This window comes from Lepidochelys kempii, chromosome 5 (assembly GCF_965140285.1).
Source record: "Lepidochelys kempii isolate rLepKem1 chromosome 5, rLepKem1.hap1, whole genome shotgun sequence".
NCBI lineage: Eukaryota > Metazoa > Chordata > Testudines > Cheloniidae > Lepidochelys > Lepidochelys kempii.
The window spans coordinates 56,218,723-56,235,154 of record NC_136384.1 but is presented as its reverse complement, the minus strand read 5'-3'; the positions used below and the strand labels follow the sequence as shown (position 1 = coordinate 56,235,154).

Sequence of the window (16,432 nt, the reverse complement as noted above, 5' to 3'; positions counted from 1 at the left end):
ATTTGCATGTGGCTAGAATTCATTTTATTCACAAAGCATCTTTCTAAAGATTAATATTCTTAATTTTATATCATATCCACATATATAAATAAGAGAACTTTGGAAACTGCTGAAAAGGAAAATTAATTTCTTAGTCCTACAAGTAAACGCCCTTTTCCAAGGTAAATTACAGATGTTAAAATCATAAACATTGCAGCTGAATAAAGTGGGATGGGAAAGAGGTAGTGGAGAACCACCATAAAGTGTTATGATTTTACTTGTTTGCTTAGCAGGTTCTTCTAAGGTCAGCATACTTTTAAAATAATTTCTTTTCATCTTTAGCCCAAATATCGTCATGTCTTAGTACTTCAAGAAAATTATGGGCAAAAGCAATAAAATATTAAAAAATTATATGTCACTGTTATAGTAGACTTGTTAGTACAACTATAATTAAGGTGATAAAAATTTACATTACAGTCCAATTTTCACATGTTCATGGTTTTAAAAAAATCATATTTTGAGGTAAATTTATTTCTTGAGGAAAACTGATCATCTTGCTTACTCAGGACTATATTGCATACAAAATAATAAATTAAGATCCCCCCAACTCTAGCTAAAGCAAGACATTTTTTGTTTGCTGTTCTGTTTTCTTTCTGAGCCAGGCTGAAAGACGTCATGGCTCCAATGTAGCTTTGGACACAGAAACATGGTGTAATAGTATATGTGCCTTAAAATGGCAGAACACATGATTTTGTTTCCTTTTCTTTCCCTTCACAGTTACCTGCTGCTACAGTCAAGGCCACATTTGTATACTGTATATTTGTACATGTATATAAGCTCGAATTCAGCAAAGCACTTAAGAACATGTTCAAGTGCTTTGCTGAACTGGGCTATAGCAGCTATTTTTAATTGAAAGTGTATTTATAAACTGACGTTGCTAATATTGTGCTGAGTGGAGGGAAAGCATGATTGGGAGGTAAGAGGAAATGTTATGGGACATGAGTCTAGAAGAGGGTGAATAGAAATGGGATAGGGATCCGTGAGAGACAAACTATCGGGACACATGAAGAGCCATGCTCCCCAATCTTGACATATGGAAGCTCTCTGAGACTGGGGATTGAGGGAGGAATAGAAGAAAGAGGAAAACAGGTGAGGCAGAGAGGAAGGAATGAATGAAGATGCAGGAGACTGTGGTCCAGGGAGGTTCTGGATGAATGAAGGAATAGGAAAGGAACAGGGAAATGGAGTTGTAGTCTTATATAATCTTTAAATGCTTACAGTTTTCTCTATGTAAGACTTTAAATTGTCCAGTGTAGAGAAAAGCCTCTTCCCCCCTCTCCTCCACCATCCATTACATCCCTATCTCTCATGCAGATATACCTCTTCTCCTATGTACATGCTAAATTCTGCCGGAGACTCTACTTTGGCATATCTTATAAGCTCTGCCACAGCAGACCTCCCCTCTTACAGACCTTTCGTGTCAACTTGACAAACTTTTGTTACTCATTTAAAAAAAGTTAACAGGTAAACTCAAACAAAAATTTTAGTTAAAAGAGTTGAAGTTACAAATGTATTTATGAAGTTCAACTAACCCCCCCCCCGCCCAATTGCCTTATTTAAAAAAAAATTGCATTTTAAAAAAAATGTCTGAAAATGAACTAAAGGATCGCATCTGCTCCCTAATGCCATATTGTCCTTCCTCACTCACTCACATCTCACTCACCAAACTTTAACTCTGCCCCCTAAAGTTTGTAAAAACTACAGATAGGTCAAGTAACAAACTACTAAGAGATTATAAAATGCCATTTCCAATACAGTATAACATTAATATATAATAATACAACATTACCCACTACAATAACTGAAATGTCAGTTGCCACACAAAACAGTTAAAAATAAACATCTCATTGTCAATATTTTTTTACGACAAATAAGTACATTCACACTTACATTACATACATGCAATGTGCATGTGTATATACAACTTATTTCCAAATTGTAAATGTATGTAGAGATTGCAAGTTTTAATACACACAGCAAGTATGGAAATGTGTACTTAAGATCTCATTAAATGCACACTGAAGTCAACAGTAGGAAGTCCAGTGAGTTCAACAGGCATTGGATCAGGTCTTTAGCCTGCAAAATAGCAATGCATCAGTTGCTCCTTGGCTGAAGGGTGTATGTTCAGTCTAGAGGGTTCTAAATATGACGTTTACTAATCAGATTGATGGATACCAGAAAGCTTAACCCAACAGTGCCTGTCAGGACTGGGATTCTTTTTCTCTTCACTCCTTTAAACACCTCTGGTAGTTAAATGCAATAACTAGCTATATTAATGCAATGTTAAAGTAGTATCCAACCTTCCAGCTATATTTTATTTATATACATATACACACACAAAAGTTAGGAAATGATAAATTTAAGATAAAAGAGCAACTCTGATCTGTTGCATGGATGCCTTACAGTAGTGTATTTAATTACATTATGATACTATTTCTCATTTTTTCTACAAGGTTAGATATGCACACGTAGCATGATGTAGTACTGTGCACGTAAGAAAAGGGAATAAAAATCTTTCCAGGAAGTATATAGTGAAACTTCAGCTGAAACATAGTAAAAAGAGTGAACTATTATAGGTTCACATATGTAGATTTTAATTTGAACTCTTGAAAATTATCATCACTAGTAGTTTTATTTACCGCAAGCCATACTACTGATATTTAATACTATTAGGTACTTAACATTTTGAGAAAGTTTACAGTTTATTGAAAGTGTCAGGTGTTCTTGGTAAGTCAAATATATTAAGTTTCAATTTGATTGTGTGCAACTATAGAATTCTAACCCATTTTCAAGTGTCATTAGAGAAAGGGAATTTTGTTAGGGTTTTTTTGCCTTTTTAGACTTGTTAGCATTATTGTAGGATATGAATATGGAAAAATATTTTAAAATGGTGCAAGAATAACAATAAATAAAAACAAAGTTAACTGCCACAGCGCTATAAGGAAGAGTACACATAATAAGGTTTTGAATCACACTAAATTAAAGAAAGTAAACAGAAAAACTGTATAAAGTACATCGCTGCTGGCAGCAGTAATTAATTCTTTCGCGGAGTTGATTTCACTTTTTGAAGGGTGACAAGGGGGTGAGGAGTGACAGACCCATATTTTGGAGACTGAGATAACAGTCCCCCTTTACCTTCCCTAAGCCTCACTTGTCACCTCTTTCCTCTCCCTTTGGTGCATTAATTCCTGGCTCCCAGGCATTATCCTTGAAAGGCCAAGAGAGGAGACCATGGCTCTGTCCTACTGCTGCTACCTCTTTCTGTTATCTCTGAGACAACCTGCAGCACTGGGGAATCAGAGAAAACACACACCTGGCATTACAGGGATAGCAGTATTTCATGAGAACTAGAAGGACCCCCCCCACCACACACAAACAAGAAGGGCTGGGGTGGGGAGAAGAGGACCAGCACTCAAGTCCTTTCCCACCAAGCGGAGCTGCTTTTCTGAACTCAAGGGAAAGGACGTGAGTATGAAGGTGCTAACCCCAAGGCAGAGATGGGGTGAAGATTCTGATCCTGCAATAAGAACCATACCCTGTGCCCACAAAATTCTCATTGTAGAATCCAGGCCTAAGTCTGTAAGGAAACTATTGACCCATGGGTTTGAAAAGTTACGACAATGGACAGGGCTTCAAAAAGCTCTATATACCGGTCACTGTCTACATGTAGCATACTTGTTTCCTACCACAAACCTTAATTCAAAACACGCATAGCTTATTTAAAAATTTGCTTTCTTTTATATGCCAAAGCCTCTTACCTGTGCTTGTTCTGGAGTTTCTCCTGCGAAGTAAAAGATGTAATGCTCTTCACTAAAGTGCTGAACTACTATCTGAAAACAGTTTGGCCTTTAAAAAAAAAAAATCAAACAAGAGTTTTAGTAACAAAGAGTAACATCTTCACACTACTGACTTACTGCTTTGCTTGCTGATCTCTGGCAAAATACAAATATTTTTTGGAAAATCTGAGCCAACACAGTTCAGTTGTTTGAATACAAACAGCATTAAAAACACAATCATTTTTTCTTCAAAAAATTTCCATTTTTTTGGACAGCTGTAGCATTGCAGTGTGTGGGAATAGGAAGCTGAATTTTCACAGAGATAGAAGAAAAATACCTTTTGAGCATTCAAGTGAAAACATGTTTTGATTTCACTGAGTTATGAGCCTTTAAAAAAAATCGTACTTCACCTGCATGCAGTACAACTAATGTTTTAAAACATTTAAGGAACCTTTAGGACAAAGATAGACTGCACTGCACATGCAGGTAGGGATGACTTTGCTATATAGCACAAAATGTGGAGATGTCATCTTGTAAGGTAAAAGAAGATGTGGAACTGTCCCCATGGACATTTCAATGCTGCATGAGATATGGTGCAATGTTGGCATCTAGTCAAGTAGTTCCATATTATGGAATTTCTTTTCTCTTTCAAAAATCTTATGAAGTTATGTTAGGTAAGAAAAAGCTAAGTTGCATGTACAGCCTTTACTCTGATGCTACAGTACATGCACATCAATTCAATACAATTTACGTATATGACTACACACACATTCTCAATTATAGTATCATACAACTTTTTTGACAGCTTTAAATACACCCGAACAAACTTCTTTATTCTTGTATATTTACACTATCTTCTTTGTCACAATGGTCCAGTTTTTCTCTGATAGCAAATAACTTGCTATTAAAAGTCTATTTAAAGAATGCATTTAATAATTTAGGCAAAATGGTAACCTGACCCTACTCTGCCCTCTACCCCATCTCATGTGTGGTCACATAGCTGCTACTCCATTTGTGGCTGAAGTGCCAGGGTTCCAGGTTGCAAAAAATCCCTTATTTTAATGGATTATGTTATGGTTATGTATTTATTCTTATTTGGTGTAAGCAACAAGTTATAACACAAAATTGTTTTTTAACACATTTTTAATAACTGATTAACAAAAAAGATGCTAAGAATCATTTCTTGCTATTTACAAATTCAATTTAAAAATCCCACCCACAATTCTTAACTTTTTTACTACTGGCCACCACTATGATCACCACGACCTCCTGTGAGTAGCAGCCTCTGAACACAAATATTTTGCTAGGCCTTTGCTAGGTATCTGACTCAGTACTGCATGTGTTCTCTGCATCATGTACCTGGTATGTTAAAACAAAAGCAAAGCTGATTGTTATTCTTAATCTCTTCCTAGTGGTTATCATCTTTCCCAAAAATGGATTATATCAATTTTTGCTTATGAATTAGCTTTCATTCTGCTTCAATATTGGTTTAACATCAAAAGAGCTTTTCTACTTGAAAATTAAAAATCAATGGACTAGTTTTTAACTATCTTAATTTTCAGCTGATGTCTGAACAAAAGAGGGCTCATTTCGTTGCAATTTCAACAACGTTTGGTCTCTATCCAAAATTTTATAATATGACAGACGTTATTCTATTACCATTTTAATGAATGCAGTGTGCTCCATTTTTGATGGGTGGAACACACAGTGTACTCAATGTTGAGTTAATATATTAATCTAAAAGCCTGAGTGGTTATCCTGCCTATTACTTCACACTAGAAACTTCTGATACTTTAAGAGTTCTAAAATTTCCAACACGTTTAATTTATTGCCCTGTTGAAAGAGAAATATATGGAAATAAATGAAGTTATATACTTATAAAACTGTAATATTCAAACAGTGTACAACTGCAGACATGGGAACTAAAAGCTACTATCTTACCTGCCAAACAGACTGTCATGAACTCCATAGACGGAACACACACTGAGATCTATTAAACCTTTGGGCTTTGTGGCTCGCTTTTCACTTTCAAAATAAATAAGCTGGGCGTCATTCCCCTCTAAAATAAAGTACAAATTCTTCCATCGCTTTCCTTTGCCTGGAGAAAAAACAAACAAAAAAGCAGTTAGAAGTCCCGTTAACATATTGTAATCTTTTGCAGAATTTTTCCTAAGTCTTAATGAACACTACAGTTAAAAATTGAAGAGGACAAAGTTGCTTTGCCAGATTTCAAAACAGAACAATAAGCAGTTTAAACATTTAGTACAAACTTTTCTTGGAAATGAAGTTAGTGTATCTTAGTACAGGAAAAGCTCTGTTATTTGGCATGTTGGGGGAATGAGGAGTGCCAGTTAGTCAAAAATCCGGTTAACTAAGAGTTATACTTACCAATGGAGGGAGGGAGTTTGGGTGTGGGAAGGGGCTCAGCATTGGGGTGCGGGAGGGGGTGAGGGGCACAGGCTCTGGGAGGGAGTTTGGGTTGGGGGGGGCTCAGGGCAGAGGGTTTGGGCATTGCAGGAGTTTCAGGGTGCTGGATCCAGGCGGTGCTCACCTCTGGCAGCTTCCCGCAAGCGGTGACATGTGTCTGGTGCTCCTAGGCAGGGGTGCAGCGAGGCAGCTCCGCACGCTGCCTCCGCCTGCAGGCACTGCCCCCACAGCTGCCACTGGTCAAGGTTCCCAGCCAATTGGAGCTGCAGAGCCAGCACTCAGGGCGGGGTAGGGGCAGGGCACGGAGCCCCTGTGGCCGTTCCTCTGCCTAGGAGCAGCAAGGCTGTGTCGCCACTTCCGGGGAGCCACGAAGAGACAGGTAGGGAGCCTGCCGGCCCCACATCTACCAGATTTTTAAATTGCCCGAGCAGTGGTGCTGACCGGAGCCACCAGGGTCCCTTTTTGGCCTGGTGTTCCAGTTGAAAACCGGACACCTGGAAATTCTATTGAAGATTTGTATTGGGAGATATCAGAAATGTCAGTTTTAGAGCTTTCCGATTGGTAAAGTGCCAGATAACACAGATTTTACAGTTACAGACTGTATCTAAAAGAGCTCAAATTTGCACAATAGTAAATCTAAATCTCCACTTTTGGTCCCAATCATGTAATCAGATATGTTCAAATTGACCCCTGTGCAGTTTCAGAGACTTCAATGGGACTCAGCAAAGCCATAAGGGCTGCCTGCATAAAGTCCCATACATGTCAATGGACAAAGAGGTCCATGTTTCAAGATACGATTAGATCTGAACAGTTTGCAAACTAAGGCACTGTCCCTGCAAACAATTCAATTTAATGCGTGCTTTGATTGAAAATACATAATAAAGATAAATAAAGTACTGGACTCTGGACACACTACAAGTATTCAGAAACTGGGTATTATATTACGTAGCTTGCTCCATGAAGTGCTGTTTGCAGCAAAGGTCTCTGAAAAGCTGCATTATTTTCTTGAGAAAATAGAAACTTCACCTTTTTAATTTGTCCTTCACCAAGGCACAAAAGACAGCACATGTGGGGGTGTGATGTGAGTGTACATAGGGGAACCAAGGCTTAACAAGCAGCTCTGGGCTCACAAGGCCCCACGCAGCCGCACCTGCTAAGCATGCTTGCAATGGAGGCGAAGTTCAAAACGGAAGGGTCCAGCTCAGTCAGGACAGACAGTGCAAGGGAACAGTCCTACACTGATAACTCCTGCAAAGGCTGCAGGATCCCCACACCACCTGGACCAGAACCTGCTGCAAGCCCCCATGAAGAACAGGAACCGAGAGTTGCAATTGAAGGAGAAGAGCCTCTGGACTACTGTCAGCGAGAACTCCCCCAAGAGTTCATAAGCCGACCCCGTTTGTGATTTTCGAGGGGGCTGAGAACATAGTAGCAAATGACCAAGGAGAAAGATTGGTAGTGTTTGCCCTCTAGGCCGCAAAGCCAACTGGCCAGTCATAGGGAACTGGGCTGGAACCCGGTGAAGCAGGGAAGGCTAGGGTTCCCCGACCACAGGCCAGCACAGGCTGGGCGGATCGGCCATGGATTCTTGCCACTTGGCGACACTGCTGGGATCAGACGTCAAACCCCACAACAGGAACAGACACCCCATATGACACACAGCTCTTAAAGTCTGGATATCTCTGGTACCTAGCACAGAACGGACTAAAATTTGAAACAGCAAAAAAAAAAAGGACCCAATAAATAGGTTTTCTAACTAATAATTGACTATTTACAAGGTAGGAAGAGAGATAACTAGCTAACTATGTACAAGAAACTGAGAAAAAACTCTGTATTCCTATTTATCCATCCAGGGATCACAATAGCCCTTTTGGCCACAGCATCACACTCAGAGCTCATGTTTAGCTGATTATCCACTGTGATCCCCAAATCTTTTTTCAGATTCCCTGCCTTCCCAGCATAAAGTCCCCTATGCTGTACACACAGTCTGCTTTCTTCAAGTAATTCTGAAGAAGTTATCAAAATGTAAGAATGTAATTTAATTTTCAGGAGACTGCTTTATACTTAGAAGTAAAATGTTCTTACTTTTTTTCAGAAGATACCCTTTTTTGACAATATTTTTATAAAAAGCATCCTTTGTTTTTCGACGAATTGTATTATAGATTTCTTTTCCATCCACTGTATCATTAAGCACTTGTTCTTGATGCTGGTAAAGAAAAATAACAGCCATCAGTATTTTTCAATTCGGAAATATCAGATTGATTATAATGCTGCAAATGGAAATATTCCTACCAATGTTTTTTATTTTCAAATATCTCTTGTAATCTTATGCTCTTTAATAAAAGGACTGATCAGTTTTCAGGATGTCATTTTTAACATTCCCTCTGTAACTTTTCCTACATTTATAGCACATCACATTTGACTAGTGTGGAATAGTTTATGTGGTCAGACAATTATTCTGAAAGATGGAAAATAAAAATTGACCTGCTCCTACTTGCTAAGGAACACACATGGAGTGTGTCTGTCTCATTATGTATGTATAGAGAAATAGAAAGAATGATACACAGTTTAGTTATTTCCTATACAGAGAATGTTTTCTCAAAGTTTACATTAGATAACGTTTTAAAACTTGTTCATTACTGCACATATTTTATTAAGGACATTGAGTCTCAGTACTTCAGGAAGAAATCTAAAGAAGCCTAGCGGTGAAAAAACAGGGTGCACAAGTCAAAATTAAAAAGCCTCAACAGGTCTGGGTGAGGAAGATTGCACAGTTCTTCTCCACAATACATCTGCTTCAAAATACAGCTATTTTGACCCTCGCTCTCATTAATGCTCATTCACAGAAAATAAGGAAACTTAAATGCAGGGGTAAATGAAAGCAGATGTGAGACTAGGATAGTGCAGAAAAAAGCCAGAACAGCTAAGCCAAAAAGCATGTTAAATATATTAGACAGTATGTAACCTAAGAGAAAATATTAGTTTTTATCTTTACTCTGATATTATTGTTGTCTCTGCCATTTGTAATAGTGTCTAACTAAATTATAAATTAGTTGATATCAGTTAGGCCAAGTACTGTCTTCACTCTAAAAATCCCACACTCTTTAGAAATATTGTGTGGCACTAAATATCTCACCTGCATTGGGACAGGGTCTTTAAGGTAATATCCTTCAACAATTTGTTCTTTTCTGTAGTGCTCAATGATATCAGCAATACTGTTAAAATAAAAAATTATAAACTTTGAATAAGTTTATAAGTCTTTTTTCCAACATAAAATTCACACATTAAATTTCTCACATAAATCTTTAATAAAATCACATGCTAAGAAAGGTGATCTCACTTTTATCAGCCAGAATACAGGAGTAAGTAATCACATTTTTGAGTTCTGCTAATAAAATACATTAGAATCCTAAACTAGTCTTACAGAGTTTAAAACTGTTGCTCAAAAGGCTAAATGATGAGGACATAGAAAACTCAAAGATAAGTAAGGGCAAATACATTCACAGCTGTTCAGCCAGGCTGAAAATTGTTATTTTATCAACAATAATTTTCTGAGGGCATGGCTACACATGCAGATGTAGAGCGCTTTGAGTTAAACCAGCCTTCGTAGAGCGCAGTAGGAAAAGCGCTGCAGTCTGTCCACACAGACAGCTTCAAGCGCACTGGTGTAGCCACATCTGCGGTGTGGCCACATCTGCGGCACTAGCAGCGGCACTGGGCGCGGTGCATTGTGGGCAGCTATCCCAGCATGCAAGTGACTGCAACGTGCTTTTCAAATGGGAGTGGGGTGGGGTGGAATGTGTTGTGTGTATGTGGGGGGAGAGAGAGTAAGTTTTTGGGGAGCTGAGAGCATGTCAGCTTGCTGTCTTGTAAGTTCAGAAGCCGCAGCAGACCCCCTCTCACCCCGCCTCTCTCTCACACACACAGCATTCCACAGTAATGGTTGCTTTGTCTTGGAGCAGATAAGCATGCTGGTTGTCAGAAATGGAGCTTTCAAACAGCATATCCGCATTCCTACAGTGATTCAAAAGCAATGACGAGAGTGGGCACTTGACTTAAGGGGTTATGGGACGTTTCCGGAGGCTGATCAGAGCGCAGCAATGCAACACCTCGTCCACACTGGCGCCGCCAGGCTCCAGCGAGGGCACAGCAAATGTTATTCCACTCATCAAGGTGGAGTACCAGCAGCACTGTAGCCACGCAGTCAGAGCGCTCTACGTGCCTTGCCAGTGTGGACAGGTAGTGAGCTAGTGTGCCCGGGGCTCCTTTACTGCGCTGTAACTTGCAAGTGTAGCCAAGCCCTAAGTCTCATCATCACTAGGGAAGGGGAAGGGGAGACACTTCACTGTGCAAAGCAATTTCTTTCTAGGGGGTGGGAATGGGAAATAGAAAAGGTCCGTAACACAGATTATACAGCTCATACTTAGATGTCACTGAGAAATCATGTTAAATTAAATACTCATCAGCAGAACTCCTCTATAGGAAAGCTTGCATTCTAATTACCAGAGGGAATCAGGTTGAAATTGTATTTTGAAGAATCTAGGATGGGGAGGTGGTGATAGATGAAAACTAAAATTCAACATATTTCTTTGACTTTCTTTTACTTATTTATGCATAGTTCTTATTGAAAGATCCTTGATTTAAGTTAGAGTGCAATGACATGAACAATATGTAGGGATTCTTAGCACATCCTATTATACAGAATATCAACCTGAAAATAAAAACAGTTAAATAATTAAATCGGAAATACATTAGCAAACATATTTTTAATACGTATTGTTAGTTGGAAGTATATGAAAATACATTCATCAGGGCATATGTGATGGAATCTTTGGCCATTACACTTGCCAATGTAAATTGTGCATAAGGCTCTCAGATGAATGGACTAGGTAGAAGAATCTAAACAGAATATGCGTAAGGTTTCATAAGCTAGTTTGTGCATTGCTCATTTCAGAGTCATTAAGTGTCTCCATTTGGTATTGTGTGTTTTATATTTCAAGAGTTAATGGAACGCATTGTGTATACTTGATGCTTAAGGGTATTTCCCACAAAATTGCTTAGTGTGGATTACATTTTTATTCTAAAGCTCATCTCATGGGACCTTTCTGGTACTATTACTAACTTTTTAACTATTACTAACCCCTGTAGCCCTCTGCCAGTTTGCACCTAGAGGTCCCTGTGTCACACCTGACTTATTAAAAATGTCATACTATTCACTTTTTATTAAGATGAAATATAGCGAAAATATTTTCTGCACTCCAGAAATGACATTTTACCATCATCTCACCAACTATGATAAGATCATTATGCACTACTCTGTGTTGAGCTGCAGTAAACAGCATTCCTTGTCATGAAAGCAACAATGAATAAAGCAGTCTTGCAAAATTCTACTCACCCACTCACCCAGATTCAGTAAATGATAGGCCACTAATATTTTTTCTTATTGTTGTAAGAGTTGTCGAGTAGATTTTGTGCTAAGGCTGATAAATTCTCATTAGAATTTTGCAAGCTGGAGTGTTGTGAAAAGAAACTGACACTTATTGTAACTGTGGTTCTTCAAGATGTGATGCAGACATTTATTCCACGTAGGTGGGTGTGGGCCCAGCACACCAGAGCTGGAAACTTTTGCCAAGCAGTACCTGTAGAGGGACAGCAACTCACGCCTCATGGCTATGTCCCCTCCACTTGCTATATGAGTCAGTGGTGCCCCAACCCACCTCAGTTCCTTCTCATTGAAAGCCCATGAGTAGATTCTGATGCAGAGGGAACAGAGGGTGGGTCGTGGAATACATGTCTGCATCACATCTCAAAGAACCACAATTACAGCAAGTAAGTGTTTCTTCTTCTTCTTCAAGTAGATGCAGACCTGTATTCCACTTAGGTAACTCACAAGCAGTACCCCATCCAGGAGGGGCGGGGCTCAGAGTCTACTGAAATAGGGATTGCAGGTCTGCCCTTCCAAGGCCTGCATTTGCTCTGGAAGATGCGGAGTAGCATAGTGGTCCATAAACGTATGTATGGATAACCACGTTGTCACCCTGCAAATGTCTAGTATGGAAATGTCACTGAGGAACACTATCGACATTGCTTGCACTCTCACAGAGTGAGCCTGTATCCACTGAGGTGGTGTAGCTGAAGCTATTTCATGCGCTGTCTAAAGCAAACACTCACCAGCAACTACACACCACACAACAAAAACACCAACCCAGGAACCAAACCCTGCAACAAACCCCGGTGCCAATTCTGTCCACATATCTATTCAAGGGACACCATCATAGGACCTAACCACATCAGCCACACCATCAGGGGCTCGTTCACCTACACATCTACCAATGTGATATATGCCATCATGTGCCAGCAATGCCCCTCTGCCATGTACATTGGCCAAACCAGACAGTCTCTACGCAAAAGAATAAATGGACACAAATCTGACATCAGGAATTATAACGTTCAAAAACCAGTAGGAGAACACTTCAATCTCCATGGTCACTCAATAACAGACCTAAAAGTGGCAATTCTTCAACAAAAAAACCTTCAAAAACAGACTCCCATGTGAAACTGTAGAATTGGAATTAATTTGCAGACTGGACACCATCAAAATAGGCCTGAATAAAGACTGGGAGTGGTTGGGTCATTAGAAAACCTAAGCCTAATTTCTCCCATACTAATTTCCCCCTACTGTTACTCACACCTGCTTGTCAACTGTTTGAAATGGGCCACTCTCATTACCACTACAAAAGTTTTTTCTCCTCCCTTGGTATCCTACTGTTAATTGAATTGTCTCGTTAGACTGACCTCACACTTGATAAGGCAACTCCCATCTTTTCATCTCTGCTCCCGTATTTTCCACTCCATGCATCTGATGAAGTGGGTTCTAGCCCATGAAAGCTTATGCCCAAATAAATTGGTTAGTCTCTCAGGTGCCATAAGGACTCCTCGTTGCTTTTGTTAATACAGGATGTTATCCATCTAGAGATGGTCTGTACAGAGATTGCTTGCCCCTTCATGCAGTCCACATATGACATGAACAGGCTAGGTGAAGCATGAAACGATTTAGTCCTGTCTAGATAAAAGGCTAGACATCGCCAGACATCCAGAACATGGAGGCACTGTCCTTCCGGGGAAGAGTGCAGCTTTGGGAAAAACACAGGTAAAATGTCTGATTCAGATGAAAGTGAGAGACCACGTTGGATAAAAACTTTGGGTGTGGTTGCAGCATTACCTTGTCCTTGGAGGACTGAGTGTAAGGCAGCTCAGCCATGAGGGCCTGCAACTCATACACCTTTCTTGCAGATGTGATAGTTATCAGGAATGCGGTTTTCTGAGACAGGAGGGGCAGCGGACAGGCTGCAAAGGTCTTGAACGGAGAGCCATTAGAGCAGTCAAAACCATGTTTAGGTTCCACAGGGGAACCGGTTCTCAGACTGGCGGATGTAAATGGAGAAGCCCTTTCAGAAATCTCATCACCATAACATTGGAAAAACTGATTTCCTTTGAATAGGGAGATGAAATGCTGATACTGCTGCCAAATGCACTCAGAGAACTGAGCGCAAGGCCTGATTTCTGAAGACGTAACAGGTATTCCAAGATATCCTGGATGGAAGCCCCTGTTGGCCAAGGACCACACTGAGAACCTATTCCATTTTGCTAAGTAGGCTGTCCTAGTGGAGGACTTCTTACTGTTGAGTAGGACTTGTTGGACAGCCTCCAAGCACAACTCTTCCTCTTCATGCAGCAGCTATGCCATAAGGTGCTGATCACAGGATGGCAGGTGTGGCCATGATTCTGAATGAGCAGGTCAGGGTGGAGAGAAAGCGGAATAGGAGGTTGAACCAACAGAGCAAGGAGATCTGAGAATCAGCACTGCCTCGGCCATGCTGGAGCAATGAGAATGAGCTTGACTTGAGGATCCACCTTGAGCTTGAGAATGACCTGAGGAATGACCAGAATAGGGGGGAAGGTGTACAGAAGGGTAAACTGCCAGCTGCAGTGGAAGGTGTTGGAGGGGGAGCCCAAGCTGAGGCCCCTTCGAGAGAAGAATAGATGACACTTTCTGTTTTCCCTCATGGCAAACAGGTCAATCGCGGCGATACCCCATGTTGCAAAGACAACCCGGAGGACGCTTGCCTTCAGGGATGAAAGGGTAGCTCAGGATGAAAACCCTGCTGAGATGGTATGCAAGACGATTTTGTGCCTTCAGAAAGTGGACTGTATCAGAGTGATGTCTTTTTCGATGCAGAATTGCCACAGGTTGATCGCCTCTAGGCAGAGTAACCTGGAATGCCCTCCCTCTTGTTGGTACACATAGTATATTGCGGTGGTATTGTCAGTGAGTATGTGAACCACTGAGTGTCTGATACAGTCCTGGAAGACATGACATGCATTGTGGATGCCTCAAAGTTCCAGCACACTGATATGGAGTGAGGCTTCCTGGTCCAACCACAGGCCCTGCAACCTCAACTAGACCAATAGGACAGCCAATAGAGTGACCACGTGGAATCTTACGTACTTGATTAATTTGTTGAGGTTGAGAATGGAAACATTTGGCAACTGGTTCTCAAATTTAGACATGGCTGACCTATTGAGGAAATCGTACTTGGACAGCAAAGCTTGTTGACTCACGATCCTCATCTGTAGGGACAATGAGGTATAGATCTTCCTGACCAGAGGAGAGTCTCTGTCCTCGGGGGTAGACTTGAACCTATTCTGCCATTATCCCTGGGAATTCAGGGCTGAATAGGAATAGAATCCTTCAAATCTCTGCTTTGGGAACAAAGAAGCACTTTTCCATGTGCTTAGCCACTGGGGGTACTGCGGCTGGTGTACTCAACAGGGCTCTCGCTGGCTTGAGGAGCACATCATTGACTGGGAGGGCCACTCTCTCAGGGATGGGGGGCTGTAGAATATCCACCAGTTTGTGTGGCAGCCAGAGTTCTCCCTTTGGCTACATCTCCCCTAGAGCGAGCTCCAGTTTTGGATCAGCTAAGACCCTTGTCCTCATCAACAGACGATGCTGTGCTGCCTGGTTCGTCCTCTCCTTCTATTCTGGGGGACTTTAAGGTGTACCAAGACCTTTTACGCTACGTAGCCACATCCCCAGAAATCCAAGCAGAGTTTCTCCAGGAGGGGCTGCCAAAGGCGCAAGCCTTGCAAAGTCTTGGACCAGCAGCGAGGACGGGACACAAAGGCAGAGCAGGTCTGCTGCAGCCTGGTACATTGACACGGCAGATACAGTCAGTACTGGCATTTCCCTCATCAGTACCGGAATCAATGGATGCCTGGAAGCAGGAACTGGAGTCAATGGTATGGGGTTTCTGTCCTTCCCACTCGGTACTGGAGAAGGGTCAGATCCATGCCATCCTAAACACCGAAACCAGTCCTAAGCCAGTCCACGCTTTTCCTGGAGGAGGCAAAGGAGTCACCTTGCAACCTAGAGAGGTCCTGATTGGTTTTATGAGATCTCTTCCTCAGTGCCCACAATAAAGAATGGCTCCTTTGCCTTTTTGGACAAGTGCCTGCCCCAGAACAAGAGGCAGTAGTGCTCTCCAAGCCCGAGGATGATCTTCAGCCCAAGGAGGGCCTCAGTATCAGGTCAGACCGCATGGCCTGTTCAAGCAGCTGCTACTTGAGGCGAAGTTTCCATGCCACCTGAGTCTGCTTCTTGAATGATCTACAGGTCAACAAGTGCTTTTTAAGGTGGGCCTCACCAAGACAAAGCAAGCACCACATGTGGTGGTCGCTGTTGGGGATTTGCCCCTCCACTGGAAGTACAATGTTTAAACCCCAGTGAGGGTATCACTGGGGAACACTATCAACTTAACTATATACAACAAACTAGGCTAAAACTAAATGCAAGGTTGCAAAACTACAACCACATAGAGCTCCGACTCCAACCAGGGCAGTGAGCAGGAACTGGGGAGGGGTGGGGGGTGGGAGAGAGAGATCAGGGTGGCACCACCTCATATGAATAGGGGAGAGGGCACAGCCACAAGTGCCACCCCTCTACAGATAATGCCAGGCAAAAGGCTCTGGAGCTCCAGGGTACCGGGTGCGTACACATCTAAGTGGAATACATGTCTGCATCTACTCAAAGAAGAACTTGTTTTATTTCCTAATGCTACTCAACACTGTCATTAAGAGACCATCATACAAAGACTCTATTTTATCTATCTACATAAATGTAGAGATTC

At 41.3% G+C, this 16,432-nt stretch overlaps 1 protein-coding gene across 1 annotated transcript in view; it reads right to left on the bottom strand.

Moving 5' to 3' along the window:
• Nucleotides 1-16,432, bottom strand: part of RASA1 (RAS p21 protein activator 1) — a 118,322-nt gene that overhangs the window by 40,689 nt on the left and 61,201 nt on the right. Inside the window, exons 9-12 of the mRNA XM_073344424.2 lie at nt 9,379-9,457; nt 8,328-8,448; nt 5,757-5,913; nt 3,798-3,885 (exon numbers count right to left, since the gene is read on the bottom strand). Of these exons, the coding sequence (XP_073200525.1) occupies nt 3,798-3,885; nt 5,757-5,913; nt 8,328-8,448; nt 9,379-9,457 (445 nt within the window). The remainder of the gene's footprint in view (nt 1-3,797; nt 3,886-5,756; nt 5,914-8,327; nt 8,449-9,378; nt 9,458-16,432) is intronic.